At 36.8% G+C, this 16,639-nt stretch overlaps 2 protein-coding genes across 7 annotated transcripts; both read right to left on the reverse strand.

Annotated features, from left to right (window-relative positions):
- Window positions 1-748: 748 nt before the first annotated feature.
- LOC104102524 (pentatricopeptide repeat-containing protein At4g39530) lies at window positions 749-7,054 on the reverse strand. Of its 6 annotated transcripts, none has more exons than XM_070191077.1 (4): window positions 4,273-7,054; window positions 3,875-3,975; window positions 2,746-2,945; window positions 749-1,412 (listed from the first exon to the last, which is right to left on the reverse strand). In XM_070191077.1, exon 1 carries the CDS (start codon window positions 6,835-6,837, stop codon window positions 4,294-4,296), a length of 2,544 nt encoding a protein of 847 aa, XP_070047178.1. In that variant the 5' UTR covers window positions 6,838-7,054; the 3' UTR covers window positions 749-1,412; window positions 2,746-2,945; window positions 3,875-3,975; window positions 4,273-4,293. The 6 variants fall into 6 exon arrangements, with proteins under 6 accessions (XP_070047178.1, XP_009608543.1, XP_009608545.1 ...); XM_009610248.4 differs by having other exon boundaries at window positions 2,826-2,945; window positions 4,245-7,054; XM_009610250.4 differs by having other exon boundaries at window positions 749-1,430; window positions 2,826-2,945; window positions 4,245-7,054.
- Window positions 7,055-8,599: 1,545 nt separating this feature from the next.
- Window positions 8,600-16,401, reverse strand: LOC104102525 (uncharacterized). The gene is made up of 3 exons (XM_009610252.4): window positions 15,929-16,401; window positions 9,180-9,287; window positions 8,600-9,085 (listed from the first exon to the last, which is right to left on the reverse strand). Exons 1-3 carry the CDS (start codon window positions 16,247-16,249, stop codon window positions 8,774-8,776), a joined length of 741 nt encoding a protein of 246 aa, XP_009608547.1. The 5' UTR covers window positions 16,250-16,401; the 3' UTR covers window positions 8,600-8,773.
- Between the last annotated feature and the right edge of the window lie 238 nt (window positions 16,402-16,639).

Genomic DNA, 16,639 nt, shown 5'->3' on the forward strand with positions numbered 1-16,639 from the left:
ATTCGAAGTAAACAAGATGAACATGGAAGAAGATGATATGTGACTCGAAACTAGTCAAAATCACCTCCAATCATTCTCAAATTTTGTATATTGACCCATCTATTTGTTTTCAATGAAATTCAATTTTGCCCATTAAAAAGGTCCCTTTTTGCTTAGGTTATTGGAATGTTGTATATTCTTTTTCTTTATATTTCATCACCTTGTTTGCTACCTCATTCATGAAATTTCCTTTCCGTCTTGCATCTAATGTTACTGATCACGCTTAAAAATATGGAAGGAGATGTTTGTGCATGATTCTCGGAGGAAATAAATCCTTATTTTTATCTGATTTTTCAATTTTTATAAGCGCTTGACTAATTTCGGTAAATTTGTGACTAATGGTTAGATGTTGGTAAATTTGAACCTATTTTGGACATTTTCGTAAGATTCTCAATTTACATGTTTAGTTATACTCAGAGAAATCTTTCAATCTCTATTCGCCTATTTTAGTAATTTAAAACCCTATGTTTCTATGAGATTAGACGTAATAAGAACGACATAATAAATTCATGTAATTAATGATTAAGCAACACACACAGATAGTATATTTCTAGTATATTTCTATCATATTTGTGAATCATGTCTTAATGCCTAGGTTCATGAACTTGTCCTATTCAATCTTATTGCAATTAAAAGATCCTTTTTTCAAGTTAAAATCAAAATGCATATATAGTGTCGTATTGGTGATTAAGTAATCAAACAATTAGCCTCAAGACCGAATAAATAACCCAAACTGAAATTAATTCATCAAGAAAACATCAAACTTCAACATTCATGTCAAGATCCCATAACCCTAGAAATTAGGAGTCTAAGCACACGTAGCCATAATAACAATCTCAAATAGTTCCCAAAATAATACAGAAATCATTAGATGGAAGGAAAAAGAAAGAACTCTACAACCAAGTTGAGCTCCAAATCGCCTCTTGCTTCCTCTGCATTCTTCTCAGGAGCTTTTAAATTGGGTAAAAATCCCATTTTTACCATAACACACTCAAAGCTTTTTCCCCATAATTCTTTCTTCACGCCATACTTGCATTATTGCTCGACTACGGCGAGGATGTAAATGACCTTCACAAGGTACTTGCGCTTTAAACTCAATTATCCTGTAATCGCTTTTTCTCGAGGTCATCCAAAGATGCTGCTGCTCGCGCCATCATGCTATAGTGTGACTTGAATTTGGCAGGGGGCCTCCCTTTACCCGATATTCACATGATGGACCGAGACTATGCTGGCCAGGCTTCAAAATTCGTGCTCCTCGCTATACTCATGCCGTAGTGTAAGCTGTTTGTGCTCCAGGTCCTTTGTGGGCGATAATTGCGTAGAGCGCAACTTCCCCGGAACCTCATTTTTATCCATTTTGGTTCAAATTGTTCCTGGATTGCCGTTAATAACTTCATAAGTCCACAAAAGCAAACAATTAAGCATAGTTGGGCATATTTAACAGAAAAAACACTCAAAGGACAGTAAAAATAGGATGCTTTTGCAGTTTTTAGAACATAAATAAATATGCCCAACATCAGTAGGTAATTTGCTTTTGCAGTTTTCACAGCACAAAGGTGGAATTCAAGAAGGAAGACCAAGACCGAAGCTCCAAGGAACAAGCATCAAAGAGCAAAGTGGGCTGCCCCAAGCGAGTGGCGATCACACACCATCACTGGACAGCATAGGGCTATTGCCACACCAGCCCATTTAATTTATTTTATTGAAGTTGTAGTCTAAGGGTCATTTTAGGTAATTATTTATGTCTTATGTAACCCTTAGTATATATAGTTGTTGTTAGGGTCTTTAGCCTTTTAGACTTCGATGATATTAGAACGCTCTTGTAAGAATTGGCTATGCCTTTGTTGCTTGAAAACTACAATGGAGCTTGTTTGAGGAATCATTCCTTTTGACGGATCATTCCTCTTTAGGGTTTCATAAAATTAGCTGCTACTTTGACTCTATAATAGAAGGTATTTGGTTCTCTTTACCATTTATTGGCTATTATAATCAAGTTTATGCCTAACTTCAATCTTCTTTTTCTCTTTTCTATTGCTAATCTTTTTTTCGTGTTTCCTTGCTTATATCACGAAGATGTGGTAAGAAAGAGGTATAGAATAGAATATGGAGTACAAAGGCGCCATAGTAACTTGAATCACTTGGTGGGTAGCATGAAATGCAATTCTAGTGGTTGATAATCAACGGGGGAGGAGGATTATTGTCAGTTTTTATTGTATGTGTAGGGAGTGCGGTGAAGAGAAACCATTTTTATCATTGCTATCCTAATGTGGAGTTTACTTTTCTCGATATGTAATATTAGTGGGATACTCCGAGAAGAGTAGTGGAGACAGGCGGGTTGGAAGAGAAAGAAGCAACATTCAGAATAGCATCATTAGGAGGCCTCTTTTAGACAATCTGGAGTGAGAGGAATAGAAGATGATCTATAATATAGAATGGGATGTGGGGAGTGACGAGATACCTTTAGTTTAAATATTCTTTTGATATAAGGAAGAAAGACCTTTTCATAAAGACAGTTGGGTAGGGATAGAGAAGAATAAGAAAATTATATACACCCATATATTACATACTTTTTACACCTTAGTGCATATCAAATGAAATCCAGTTATTTCTCCAAATAAATAAACAAAAAAGTATTCTGATTATATTTGCTTCCTAGTCCACTTCCAAACAAGTGCAGTATATCATCACATGAAGATGGAAACTTACTCAAAAGCCAGATAGTTTCGCCAAATATCTGGGAATATGATAAGCTCCACATAGAAAGAATAATGAGGAAACAGTCACACCTGATTCTTCAATATCTTCCATTCAGAGCTGATGCATTGTTGCAACTGTTCATTTTGGTCCACAGTTTCAGTTTTGTTGCTGAACTGACTAGCAAAAGTTGCACTGCCAAACAAAGAAAACTGCCAAATAAAAGAAAATATGATTACTCCAAGTATGACCAGTCATATATATATATGCATGCCCAGAGACATACAGACTGGAAAGCACTGCAATATCATAATCAATAGGTATATTGGCACTTCTTTTTTATTAAATTCTGAGATATAGGCCAAGGAACTTAAAAAAAAATTAGCATGCCAAAACTGTAGAATCCAGTAAAACCGAAATGAGACTGACTGGGAAATGGTTCACAACAGTTATATCAGGAATCTAATCTTAGTATGACACTGGTTGCTGTTTGCAGAACTGGCTAGCCATTAACGTACTTCCATTAACTTCAATACTAAAAAATTAGAGAGAGAGGGAGGGGGAGAGAGAGTGAGATTAAAAACTAGAAAATGATATAAGGCATGATCAAAAAACAAAAGCAGTTTTTTATCTTCCGAAGTTTTGGACTGACCAATTTTAAAGACTAAGGAAAGAATTAAGAATGTATACCTACTTGAAAGTCCAAGTATGGCTTAAAAGAAAAGGCAGCTACTTTTAAGGGCAGACTCTAAGTAGGTCGTCTCTTTTAAAGGTTAACAACGTTTATACTCCCGTTAGTGTCTGACAGAAAATAAGAATATGTGACACGTAGTAAACTCATGTAAAGCAGGGGCTGGTGACCACACATACTTTCTGCCTGCTTGATTCGAAACCCTCTGAGCAAAGAAGGTTCGGTGCAAAACTTGACTGTATAGTTTCTAGAAGCAATATGAGATTTAGTGAAACCAAAAAGTTTAGTGATAATAAACTTTTTGATAAAGTTAAAAAAAATTATTTATTTCCAGAATAAGGAATTTAAGAAAGCTTAACAATTATAATTCCTAACATCCATGATTTCGATTTATCGGAAGCTGAGATGTATTAAATTCAATGATTACACTGGAACACTTAAGTGCCTCACCCTTCGACAGCAATAGAACCCTAACATAATGTCTTGCTTCTAATTGTCATTTTGGGCATCTACGACCACCTTGCTCACTTATGTTCTTGAAAATAGCATATCTGACACATGAATAAGAAAATGTGTGAGAACAGAAAGAATCTCTAAATCCGAAATCCAAACTTCTGGAAGAATGATGAAGAGATGATGATGCTATATGTCATTATTCTTAGAGAAAAGTACAAACAAAGAAGAGGCATTTCGTAATGATGGATGATAGATCATTGCAACAGAAGAAAACGCAGTGGGAAAACTAAAACCAAAAAGAAAATAGGGAAAACTTCCATTAGAAAATAACTCAATAAGATTCAACCAACGACTCTTCACGTACCACAGCAAAGCTGACAAACAGAGGTTACTCATTTGAGAAGGTAGTATCCTCATTCCTCAGGATGATACCCCATCCCTTTCATATGCCGAATCAGAAGTTCCATAAATGAATATATTGAATCAGTTTGGTGATGACTTTGGTCCCTTGCAATAAACAAATGCACCTCATTATTTATTTCTATCCAACTACACCCTGTTTCTTTCACCACGCCGTTGCTATCCATTTTCTCTCTTAACTTTTTAACATTGATCCACATGCCTTTAGACGCAAAAATATTTGAAAGTAGGATATATGATCCACTGTCTTTTGGATCAATAGATATCGCCATCGATGCTGCATATTTTCCTAGGTCTATATGACCAGCTTCTCTACATGCACTAAGCAAACTCCTCCACACAATGGCGGCTGGTGGAATGGGCATTTGTTCAATGAATTGCATTGCTTCAACCAGTTTACCAGCCCGACCCAAGAGAGAAACAATGCAAACATAATGCTCTGTTTCTGGTTCAATACCATACCTGGACATGGAATAGAAGTGATGCAATCCTTCTTCGACAAGCCCTACATGGCTACATGCTGAAAGCACTCCCACAAAAGTGACATTGTTAGGTTTACGTCCATCACTTATCATTTTCTCAAACATATTAATAGCTTCCTTTGCTTCTCCATGCTGTGCATAAGTGGATATCATAGAATTCCAACATGTGATATCTCTCTGGAGAGCAGAATCAAACATCCTCTGTGCTTCTTCCAAGCTTCCACACTTGGAGTACATATCAACCAGTGCATTTGTAACATGCGGATCAAAATCTAGGCCGACTTTTACAATCTGGTTATGAAACTGGAGACCGTGGAGGAGACTTACTAGGTTACTAGAAGAAGCAATGAGGGCAACAAAAGTCAACGTATTTGGCTTTTGCAAACAATGCTGCAATTTTAGGAAGAGCTTTAGAGCCTCTTCATTTTCGCACTGTTGTATATACCCAAACAACATAGAATTCCATACAACAATATCCTTCTCATTCATCTCATTAAATACTTGCCTTGCATCTTTAACAGATGAAAATTTTGAGTAAACATCTATTAGGATGCTACAAACAAACATGCCAGCCGAAAAACCAAATTTTATGGTGAGAGCATGAAGTTGCTTACTCAACTCCAAGGAAAAGAGTGAAGCTGAAGCACCAAGCAGGCTAACAAAAGTCAAAAGGCTTGGAAGAATCAGATTATCTCTCATTTCAGCAAATAGTTCAAAAGCTTCATACAGCCTATCCTGCGTTAAACAAGCCTCAATAAGGGCATTATAAGAGATTACATCATGATTAACCATACAGTCAAAAACCTTCCTTGCATCACCAAATGAATCACATTTTGAGTACATATCGATCAAGCTATTCTTCACAAAGCCATCAGAATCAACATTAGCTTTCACGGTATAAGCATGCACTTGTCTTCCCAGATCTAAAGTTTCAAGCGAGCCACAAGAGATAAGTACACTACTGCAAGCAAATCTGTCTAGACTCCAACCTAAACTGTTCATATCTCTAAACATGCTTATGGCTTCCCAGTCAGAAGAATTCTGCATGTACCCAGAGATCATTGTTGTCCAAGAAATAGTGTCAATAACTTCCATTTGATCAAACACTTTCCTTGCAGTCTTAACCTTACCACACTTCATATAGAAATCAATAAGAACATTAGTCATTGTAACGTCCATCTTTGCGCCTCGTCTAAGCACGTATGCATGCATTTCCTTTCCTCCTTCAAGATACTCAAGCGACGAACAAGCACCCAAGATACTTGAAACCATATAATTATCAGGAACAACATCAGTCTCCAACATATTTCTCAATAGCTGCAAGGAAAGTCCACTCTTCCCCGCATTTGCACACGCTGCAATTATTGCGGTCCAAGTGGCCGTACTCTTCACGGACAAATCATCAAAAATTAGTCTTGCCGCACCTATATCTCCACCCTTGGAGTAAAAATCGATTAAAGACGTACCAACATACACAAACTGATCAAAACCAGCTTTAAGCACAAAACAATGCAATTGAGCACCTTTCACGGCACTACCTAACCGTCCACAACAGCTTACAACACTAGCCAAGAGAAACTCATTTGGGTCCTCCTCATAACTACTTATAAAGTCAGAGAAGACCAATAAGGCCTCCTCATAATACCCACTTTGGGTATACATAGTAATCACTGAAGACCAAGTTATTATATCCCTTTTAGACATTTTGTCGAACAAGGTACGGGCATATACCAAGCATCCGGCTTGTGAATACGACTGGATAAGGATGTTGTTAAGGAAAATATTGCTTTGAAATCCTGAAACAATCACTTGACTATGGACTTCTTTGTAGTGTAATGCGGAGTTAGCTAGCGAGAATAATAGTTTGCTTAAATAGTGCCGTTGGGTTCTTCTGGTACGGGGAATACTAGGATAGTGTTCTTCAAGTGGAGATGATGATGAGACTGTGAAGTGTCTGAAAAGACATTGAGCACTATTTTCATTGAGGGGTTTTGGACAAGATGAGTTAAACTTGCAGCTTATCCGACACAGCTTTCTCATTGCACGGGGAAACATGCATTTTCTACAAGGAAAACTGGAAACGCAAGATGAAGAAGTTCCAAACTTCTCTTTTTGGTTCAAAGAAACTAACTGCAAAATAATTCCATTTTGAATTAAGGTTCTGTTTTCGAATTGCACCTTGGTGCACGTTGGAATTTGGTTTCGGAATTCGTTTTAGAAGAATTGTTTTAGGGAAAATAGCAATTTAGATTTCTAAATCATACGTTGTTATTATATTTTTTTATCCCTATATTGTTGATTTTAAACCAACTTATAACTAGTACTTCAGTATTTACTCGAGTTTTTTTTTGTATTTCAGAGCATTCTAAGGGGACGTGTAGTTCATGGGATAATGAAAAAATAATTCCAGGATTGAATCTAGAATTATTTAATTTCATATTTGGTTGGATTTTTATTTCTAATATAAACAATTCTAAGATTAGTTATACTACAATTTTGGTATTTTTCCTATCCCGGGATAAATCAAGCAAATGATATAAAGGCCCTTCTCCATATCCCTTCTCCTTAACAGCTTGTTTGGATGTTGTTATGTATTGTATTATATCGTATTTTTACTTTACATACAATATTTGTTTTGATTGTTACTTTAATTTTATTATATCATATTGTTAAAACGTCGTTACATAACGACGAAAAGTGTCACTTTATGTAACGACGGATTTGGTGTGGTGGCATTGTTACCTTTTTTCTCTCATCTTGCCCTTCCATATTATTAAATAATCATATTTTATCCTTTACCTTACATTTTTTATTTAATAATTCTACTATATATCCTAATTTTTCTTACTAATGTTGCAAGTTTATTATTCATGTTATTGGTGCCTGAAATCATCAAACGACGGCAAACGATACAATCTATTCAAATGTTGTATCTATCAAACAATATAATACAATATAATACAGTACAATACATCGATACATTATGAAACGACATGTAACAAAATATATTAAACTTTATCTATTGTAAAATCAAAAAAATATTTTCTATTATACTTTTGTATATGTCATTTTTAATCTAATGAATTAAATATTTTTTTTTAAAAACTATGCCCCTAAGAGGTCCGGCGGCCATTGTCTACTTGGGCCTCTAAGTAGTTTCGAAACTGATGAATTATTTAAGTGCTCAAATAGCTTATGCTTCCACAGGTGGGGGAAAAACTTTCGTCTAGTAGTAGTATTATTCTTCAATTTTGAGGATAAGGTTTGGGTCAAAGCTAATAAGTTTTTTGAAAAAGGCAGCATTATTTTAATATGCTTAATTTTAGAAGCAATTCATGAAGATAAATATAAAGTTTGGGTCAAAGCTAATAAGTTATATCGAACTCGTAACTCATATTCTAGCTCTACCCATGTTCATGATGTTGGTAAGTATACCATTCAAGAAGGAAGTATATCCGTCAAGCACATCACAGTTGCTCTTCCAAAGAAATGCAGTGTATCGGCATTTTCAAAGACCATACGTCCACGGTTATGCTTCATTTACGGGTGGCATCTTACGAAAAAGGAATGGTGATACTTCCTTCAGCTAAACCAGTACTACTGCTTTTGGTGATACCCAAAAAACGAAAAGAAATTACAAGGAAAAAAAGAGAGGTAGATCAAGCACCCACAAAAAAGCATGTAATCCAACCGTTGGTCAAAACTGTGGAAGAAACAAGAAAAAGAAAATCCACCAACTAGGGGGACAATTCACCATCTGACTTCTTAATCGTGTATTTGAAGGTAAAATCTCAATTACGCTCCACCACCGCCAAAATTAGCAAAATAGGGAAGAGAAATTCTGTTGACAAAAGATGTCCAGATGGATTCAGGTAAATAAAAATTACAAAGCCATCAAGATACAGAAAACACCGCGAATGATCAAGTCAGAAAGAAAAAGGCATTCTCAAGAAGTAAAAATATGTACTTTACAAACAAGCATCAACTACAATCAGAAAAATTTGTTGTATTGACTTGTGAGAGAATTTCTCAGATTGGAATAAAGGCCGTAGAGGGAGTATTGACGGAGATTCTTCACCTCATACCATGAATTGAAGACCATTTCATGCTTATCTGTGCCGGAAAAGGTAAGTTGTATCCCAAGGCTACAGTCAACACTACCACCTCTATTCTTACAGTTATTAGTCCTGATGGCACAATCCTGATTGTTGAGGCACACAAAGTTGGAGTTGCCTGAGCATGATGCACAGCCATCTCTTTTCCAGTATAAGTTCTCCAGCCTACCCTTTTTGAATTCGAGTACCTGTATAAAAAATATCAGGATTCATGGTAAATTTCTTTAACACAAAATTTGATCAGAGTGCTGCCAAGAACTTGCAGAAAGCTTGTTTGCTCACCAGGGTAAAACTTGTTATGGTGAATGTGCTATTAGCAACAAAAGCTGGCAAAGACCTTGCAGCATACTTCCGACCAGCAAACGCTACCATGTATCCTCCATAAGAATCCTGTTGTGCAGTAGAAGCAATACAGATCAGAGGATGCATAAATGTATTGAACTATAAACCCTCTATATACCAAACATGCTAAATGAAACATACGAGTAATAATCTACGAATATCACTGAATCTACAAAGACAGTGAATTGAATACAATTAAAAGCTCATGACAAGTTAATAAATGCAATTTGCTTTGCCACAGAGGTAAGAGAAAAAGTGATGCAGCAGTTGTGACAGAAAACCTCAACTCAGAGAAGAATAGCCAATTAAAGCACCAGTGCCTACCTCCACAACCCACTCTAGCCCACCCCTCTCCCTTATAACCTCCATAAGAGGGAAAACAACGGAAAAATGAAAAGAATGTTAAGGCTGCAAAAAGAAGGTGCAGGAAGAAAGGGCAATTGAGAGCCAAAGCTGAACCAAATAAATAAAGCAGCTTTCATAATCATGTTAAGATTATAATTTGTTAAATGTAAAAGTATAAAAAGGAAGGAGAAATACTAAACCAAAAAGAACTTCGAGGAGTCTATCACAGTAAACAACATTTCATGTACATAGGAAAGGTTCAAAAAATAGTCTAACATATTCTGCAAGAAATAGCTTGAATTTAAATATTTACGCAAGCATTATAGAAGCTATGGGGAACTTGAGCTGCACTAACAGTTGCAAATTACTGACGTTTCTTTTTGGAGAGGAGCAGGGGTGGGAGATTTGAAATGAATCATACTCCCAACAAAACCCAGGGTATAGCCTAACGGTCAATGAAGTGGGATGAAAATCATGGGCCATTATAGCTCAAACCTAGCAGGCAACCAAATGTCAGGTGATTTCTTCCAGTGTTATCAAAGACGCGCTTAAAGCACGCTTAAGCCCCGAAGCAAGGCTCAAAATATGTTGAGCGCTTTGCCTCGCTTAGCGGGCACTTCAATATTGTCATCAAGGTTCTAAGGCATACTTTTCCCCGGAAATGAGCGTAATCCTGAAGAGGCGACACTAAACAATTGATATTTCACTTTATCATAAATGTTCTTCAATTTTAGGCAAAATACACAAAGACCCCATTAAATTTGTCCAGAAAACATGTTTGAACACTTAAACTAAGCGGGTGATTTTTTACCCCCCTAAACGTATGTGGAGTGAATTATTTTCCCCCCTGAAATACTAATACCAGTCTCACAATATGATATGTTTTACACACGCGCGCCACGTCAAAACCATGTCAGCGCCACTTCAGAAATATTTTAACTTTCCTCTTTTTCTTTTTTCTTACTCATAGTTTTACACTAATAATCCTAATTAACCATTAAAATGCTTCAATAATAATACTAAGCAAAAGGGAAACCCAATACCACATAGAAAAATTGCACAAAAAAAAAGACATGTATTAGGAAAACAAGAAAAAATAAGATCGTTGGAGACCCAGTGGTCACTGATAGCTTCAGATTCGACCAAAACAAAACCCAAACCAACACCCCAAACCACTCAAAACAACCAATATTTGCTACCTGACTAATTCACGATGACACCTTCGGCCAAAATTTTCAACGGAACCAACAATTTCATTCATTCACACCATTATTGCTGTGATCGAAGGTTTCTAATTTGAACCAGTGGACTTGAATTTAAGCCTAAGATTCTTTGTTTGGGCAGTTGGTTGGTGGATTCATGATAGTCTTTCGAATTTTGGGGCGCCGGTGACTAACTGTAGCAAGTAGGAAAAAAAAAGAAAAAAGAAGAAAGAGAATGAAATAATATCTTAAGAAAGGGGGAGGAGGAGAAAGAAGGCGTGGTTGAAGCGATCTGAAGAAGAGAAAAGAAAGGGGCCCACCTTTTTATATTTCCATTATGTACGCGCTTAATTATTCTTTTCTTATTATTTTTTTGCCACATCAGCTATTAGGGTGGAATAAAATCCACTCACAATGTGTTTAGGGGGGTAAAAAATCACCCGTTTAGTTTAAGTGTTCAAACATATTTTCTGGACAAGTTTAATGGGGTCTTTATGTATTTTGCCATTCTTTTGGTATTCATGCTTATAGATATTAGACTTGGACTACACATACATATTTGTCGTTTTTCTCCATTTGTGCCTTTCTTCATTAAAGCACACGCTTTATTTGCGTTTTGCGCTTAAAGCCCCAACAGACCTTAGAACTTTTTTGTGTTTTTCGCCTTTGATAACACTGATTTCTTCCCATATGCTTAAACCTTGGAGCCAGTGGGGCAGAGTTACTAAGTACCTATAGTGGTGGGAGGTAACTGGTAGCTAGTGAATAGTCGAAATACAAGCAAACTAGCCCAGACACTATTATTAATGGAAAATATTCACATTCCCAACATCCCAACCACCTTACCACGGAAACCAAAAGAATACCTTCAAAGGAGAGTAACATGGCAAAACATTATCTCATCCCTCTCATACTATAGCCTTCTTTTCAGAACAAAGGAGGAAGCTAATACTGGTGGATCGTATGCATGCCCCCAATATACTCTCTGTTGACGAAATTATAGCTTATTAAAAAGAAAAAAGGAAAACAAAATCAAAGGAAATGACTACTGAAAGCTACTCCTCCACTTTCCCCTACTCCTCCAATTTACGCCTTTTGTATTTTCTCTTTTATTTTTTTCATCATCCTGATTTACTTCACTCCTTTTCATAAAAACTCTTCCATCTCTTTGAATTCAAGAGTAATACAAATTCATTTTTACAGTAGTTTGATTCTCATATGACTTCCCTCTCGCCACATATTCCCTCTTACAGACACATCAACTTACTCCATTCTATTCAGACTCTCTTTCCTAAGCGTCCACAGTTGTCAGGTCATCTTTTTTTTTCGATAACCGTGGTGTCCGGATCATCTTGTGTGCACCTCGACTAATTTCATGAGATACCTGCAACCTCCCACCAGTAATAGGTACGAGGTAACTCTGTTCACTAAAGCTTGGACAGTTGGGAACAAATCACCTAGTGTTTTTGCCTCCGATGGATTTGAACCTGAGACTTTATTTTCTCAACCCACTTCATTGACAAGTAGACCACACCACTGGATGCCTCAGGTCATCAAATTAGAATAGAAGACTTTCAAGAAAGACAGTTTGTTAAACATGTCACACTAGCTTCATAAATCAATTATTATCCAAATAAAGGATGCCTTCACTACTAAATTCAATCCTTCATCTCATAGACAAATTAGTTTAAATTCTAAACTACATCCAGTTTTCAACTTTCACATCTTACTGAACCCTAAAACAACACTTTATTCAGACCTACACAAGGACTGGAGTCATAAGGCAACCAAGGAGTATAAGTAGGCCAGACTGGCAGGCAAGAGTAGGATAATCTAACATCACTAGCAGTTTGGCTATTATTCAGGCATAAGAACTAGATATGTCCAGGAAAGCGTCTTGGGGTAGTTGCAATTAAAGAGTAATAGATTCTGAGCTACATTGTTTAAAAATTGACTTTTCAGAAGAATCAACCAATTCCACCTCAAACAGAATTAACAAGAAGTAGAATACAGTAAAATTGTGGATGAACAAGAAGCACCAAGTGAAGGAGAAGTGAACTTTCATATACGGTGATCTCGGGCTTTTGCTTTTGTGATACAATGAATTCTTTTCAGAGAGTTTGGTCATTTGTGCTCCATGGTGATCTCTGGCCCAATATACATCTTTTATATTGTGGTGAATGCCCAAGGTGTGTCTTTTTGTCTCAACTTGCAGAATTAAGCCCTTCAAAAGTTCCTCATTATGGATATATTTAAGGTTCACCCATCCAAATGTTTCATATATTGCCTTTTACATGGGAAAAAACTACTGCTCCCTCCGTCCCAATTTATGTGACACTTTTTCCTTTTTAGTCAGTCCCAAAAAGAATAACACCTTTCTATACGTAGTAACAATTGAACTTTAAATTTTCCTTTTTACTTCTAGCCACACAAATCTCTAAGTTTGTTTTAGACCACAAGTTTCAAAAGTCATCATTTATTTCTTAAGCTCTATGCCCAGTCAAACACCTTCACATAAATTGGGATGCAGGAAGTATTGTTTTATCATGCATGAAAGTTTGAATATATCATAACAATGGCCCCCAATGTTCTTCTCAATTTGGTCTTGACATGATGAGTGTCAATTTCTACAACGTGCTTCAAACAAATGTATTAAGACATCAAATGAGGTTAAGGTCAAAGATAAACCCTACTAAGGGTGTATTGGCATTGTCCACACTTCTAAAAGATGTAATTTTTCAAACAGAAGCTGGAAATTCAAACTTTATGTTAACATACCTTAGCACCAAAACAAAAGAACAAAAAGGTTTGAATAAGACTTCACCAAGCTCCAACCAATTATCCTAGTAATTTTTGCAACTAAATACGCGTAGACTTTGAAACAAAAGCTCAAACTTCAAATGTAATGTAAACAAAATTTTGCATCCAAAAAAAACATAATGGTGCTTACAGACCACCAAATGATTCTCCTAGTTATTTTCACAACTAAAAGTGTATTTTGTAAAGTCGAGTATTGCTCATGGACATAAGTCCCATTTTTACCAATCTCTGCAATGTGTTTCTAACAAATGCATTCAGACACCAAATGATATTAAGTCAAAGAATAGAACCATACGGGGATGATGGCAGTGTCTTCATTTCTAATGGAAGTACATTTTTGCAGAAAAGCACGAAATTTAAGTGTTGCATACAAACTGTTACGCGGCGCCTTCCTGAAATGTCTTGGAAAGGCGACGTAAGGCTAAGCAACCGATGTCCATGCAGTTATTATCCGCCAATTAGGGTCCCCTCCGTACGCTAGACGAGACTGTCAGTGTCGTACGAGAAAACCGATGTCAAGAGCAATTGAGAGAACATAAAAGAGAATGAGAATGAAAGAAAGCTTGATTGCATTAATGAAAGCTATTACAGAAAGGCAACACGATGTCGAGGGGGAGAGACACCAATACAGAGAATTGTTTGCTTGCTTGAAAGTTTGATTACTTGATCCCCCCAAATAATGCTTAAAAAAATAAACCAAAGATATAGGATTTGACATAAATAATCTAGAGAATCATAATGGAAATACAGGAAGTAAAACTACTCTATATTTACAACAAAAAAGGACTTAGATTCCTACAAGGTAAAAGCAGGTCCGTTGGCGGCAACCTTGTCTTTAGCATTAGGGTCTGCGCGCGCGGCGCTGGCCGCAGGGCTTGGGTTGATTGCGCTGACAACGGGCGCGCACTGGGGCGCAGCCTGCCGAGAGGCGCAGCCTGCCGAGGGGCTCTGTTGGCATCTGCCTGTGGCTGGGGCGCTAGCGAGGGCTATTGATGAGGCGACATAGGCACATGCGCGCTTGTCACTTGGCGCGGCCAAGACCACAGGGTCGTCGATGGCGCTACGCGTTGGAAGGCTTGCCAGGACGCGCACTTTGCACCCCAAAAAAATAAAAAGAGGGGCCATAAATGTGCCTACAAGACTTCACCAAAGAATTCTCCTAGTACTTTCACAACTAGATGGGCCATAAATGCTAATTCTTATGAAAGATAAGAAACTTGTTCACTCTTAAACAAACCCAATGGTGACACTAGAACATGAATGTGTTGAATGCTTCAAGAAAATTGACATGTTGCACTTTGGCAAAGCCTAACTCTAATCTTTCTGTTTAATATCTTCAATTAACTCATGCTATCAATAGGTAGCATTAACGTTCTGGTATCATGTTTGTCTTTGAGTAAGGTAAAGTACTTCTAGTCTTCTACATTTCATCATTTTCCCTCTTAACTTAAGAAATTCTTGTTTAGTTTGTGTGTCTATTTTATCGTTTCTTCTTTTTGGTTCAAAGTATTTTCCTATCCATTTCTCATCATGTTTTCTTGAGAATTTATATAAATTCCCAGCTGTAGTTGCTTATAAATCGAAATCAGAATATAGTCATTTAATATCTGTATCTATAATTATGTACATTGGTTGACAGAGGCATATATGGTTTATGAGCGAAAAAACATATTCTTCACTGATCTATAATTTAGAACATTTTGGAACACCAACTTCTGCATCAGCCAAAATAGATACACCACAGAAGGCAATACTATCAATAACATTTTAACATTACTTTTAGGATATCACCAATTATAGAAAAATTGAAATATAGTTTTACAGTCTATTTATAACACCACAAATCTGTTATTGTAACGTGATAAACATGATGATTTTTCAACATTTAATGTTTCCAGCTAGTAGCACCATTAATAACTCCCCAATGTATTTCTGGTATTAGAAGAAAAAGACACCAAGGTATAGTTAAAATTAGCATGTTATGATCTAAGTAACCTAAATGGTTATAGCACATTTCCTATTCGAAAGCTTATAGGAACCCGATATTCAAATATTAATAACCAGTCAAACTTATACACAGCTTAAATGATAAATTAAAGTAAGAATGTATATTAATTAACAATGATTTAGTGATAATAGTGTGTCTGAAAACATGTGCCATATATTCATTGGGTTAGTTTAAACACCCAATGCGGGTAAGTTTTTAGTCCGTTCAAAATCAAAACAAACCCATTTCAGATCTACCCTCATATCTGCCAAAGCTCCCCCTCAATTTTCCCTAAATATACAAAATTTGAGAAAGGTAAATAAAGAGAGGGATACCGGGAAGAAATTGGAAGTGTTGATGGTGAGGAGGGAGATTTCATCGACTTTAGGGCGGAAGAGAGCGAGCTGAGAGTTGGCTGAAGAAAGAGAGAGCCTACGATCGCAAGGAGATAATTGGACTGAGCTGCTGCTGTTGATGAAGAATGAATTTCTTGGAGCAAATGCGATGCCAAAGCTGAACCCGTCGGATCTCTGCACCTTCGCATCGGCGCAGGGGGGGTAGACGTGATTGGTATCACTGCGAGATTCGGATGAGAGAGAAAGTGCTGAAATTGTTAATAGAAAGAGAAGCAGTGATGAGGGCTCTCGAATCGCCATTTGTGGTGAAGGGGCTGAAGCTGAAGACTAGAGGAGTCGGAAGAACCAGAACAGCTGCCTTCGTCTTGTAATGCTTCTGGTATATGGTGGCTCAAGCGAAGAGCTTCAGCAGTCGTGAAATATTTTCAATTTGACCATTTTAGAGTTACTTATCGTTTGAAAGATATATTTTAAATCTGAATATTCAAAAATACTTGAAACAACTAGGGGGGGAAAAATCAAAGTGGCCCTTAATGTATAGAGTGCAAATACATTTTATTGGTCCTTCGTTCGTATTACTTAAAAGAAATAATTTTCAATATATACAAAAAAATTAACACTTTTGGTCCACAACTCACGACCCGACCGGCCGTTTTGAGTTCTAGCATTCTTTTCTTTGATTTGAGACCT

The sequence above is a fragment of the Nicotiana tomentosiformis genome, chromosome 1 (genome assembly GCF_000390325.3).
Source record: "Nicotiana tomentosiformis chromosome 1, ASM39032v3, whole genome shotgun sequence".
Lineage (NCBI taxonomy): Eukaryota > Viridiplantae > Streptophyta > Magnoliopsida > Solanales > Solanaceae > Nicotiana > Nicotiana tomentosiformis.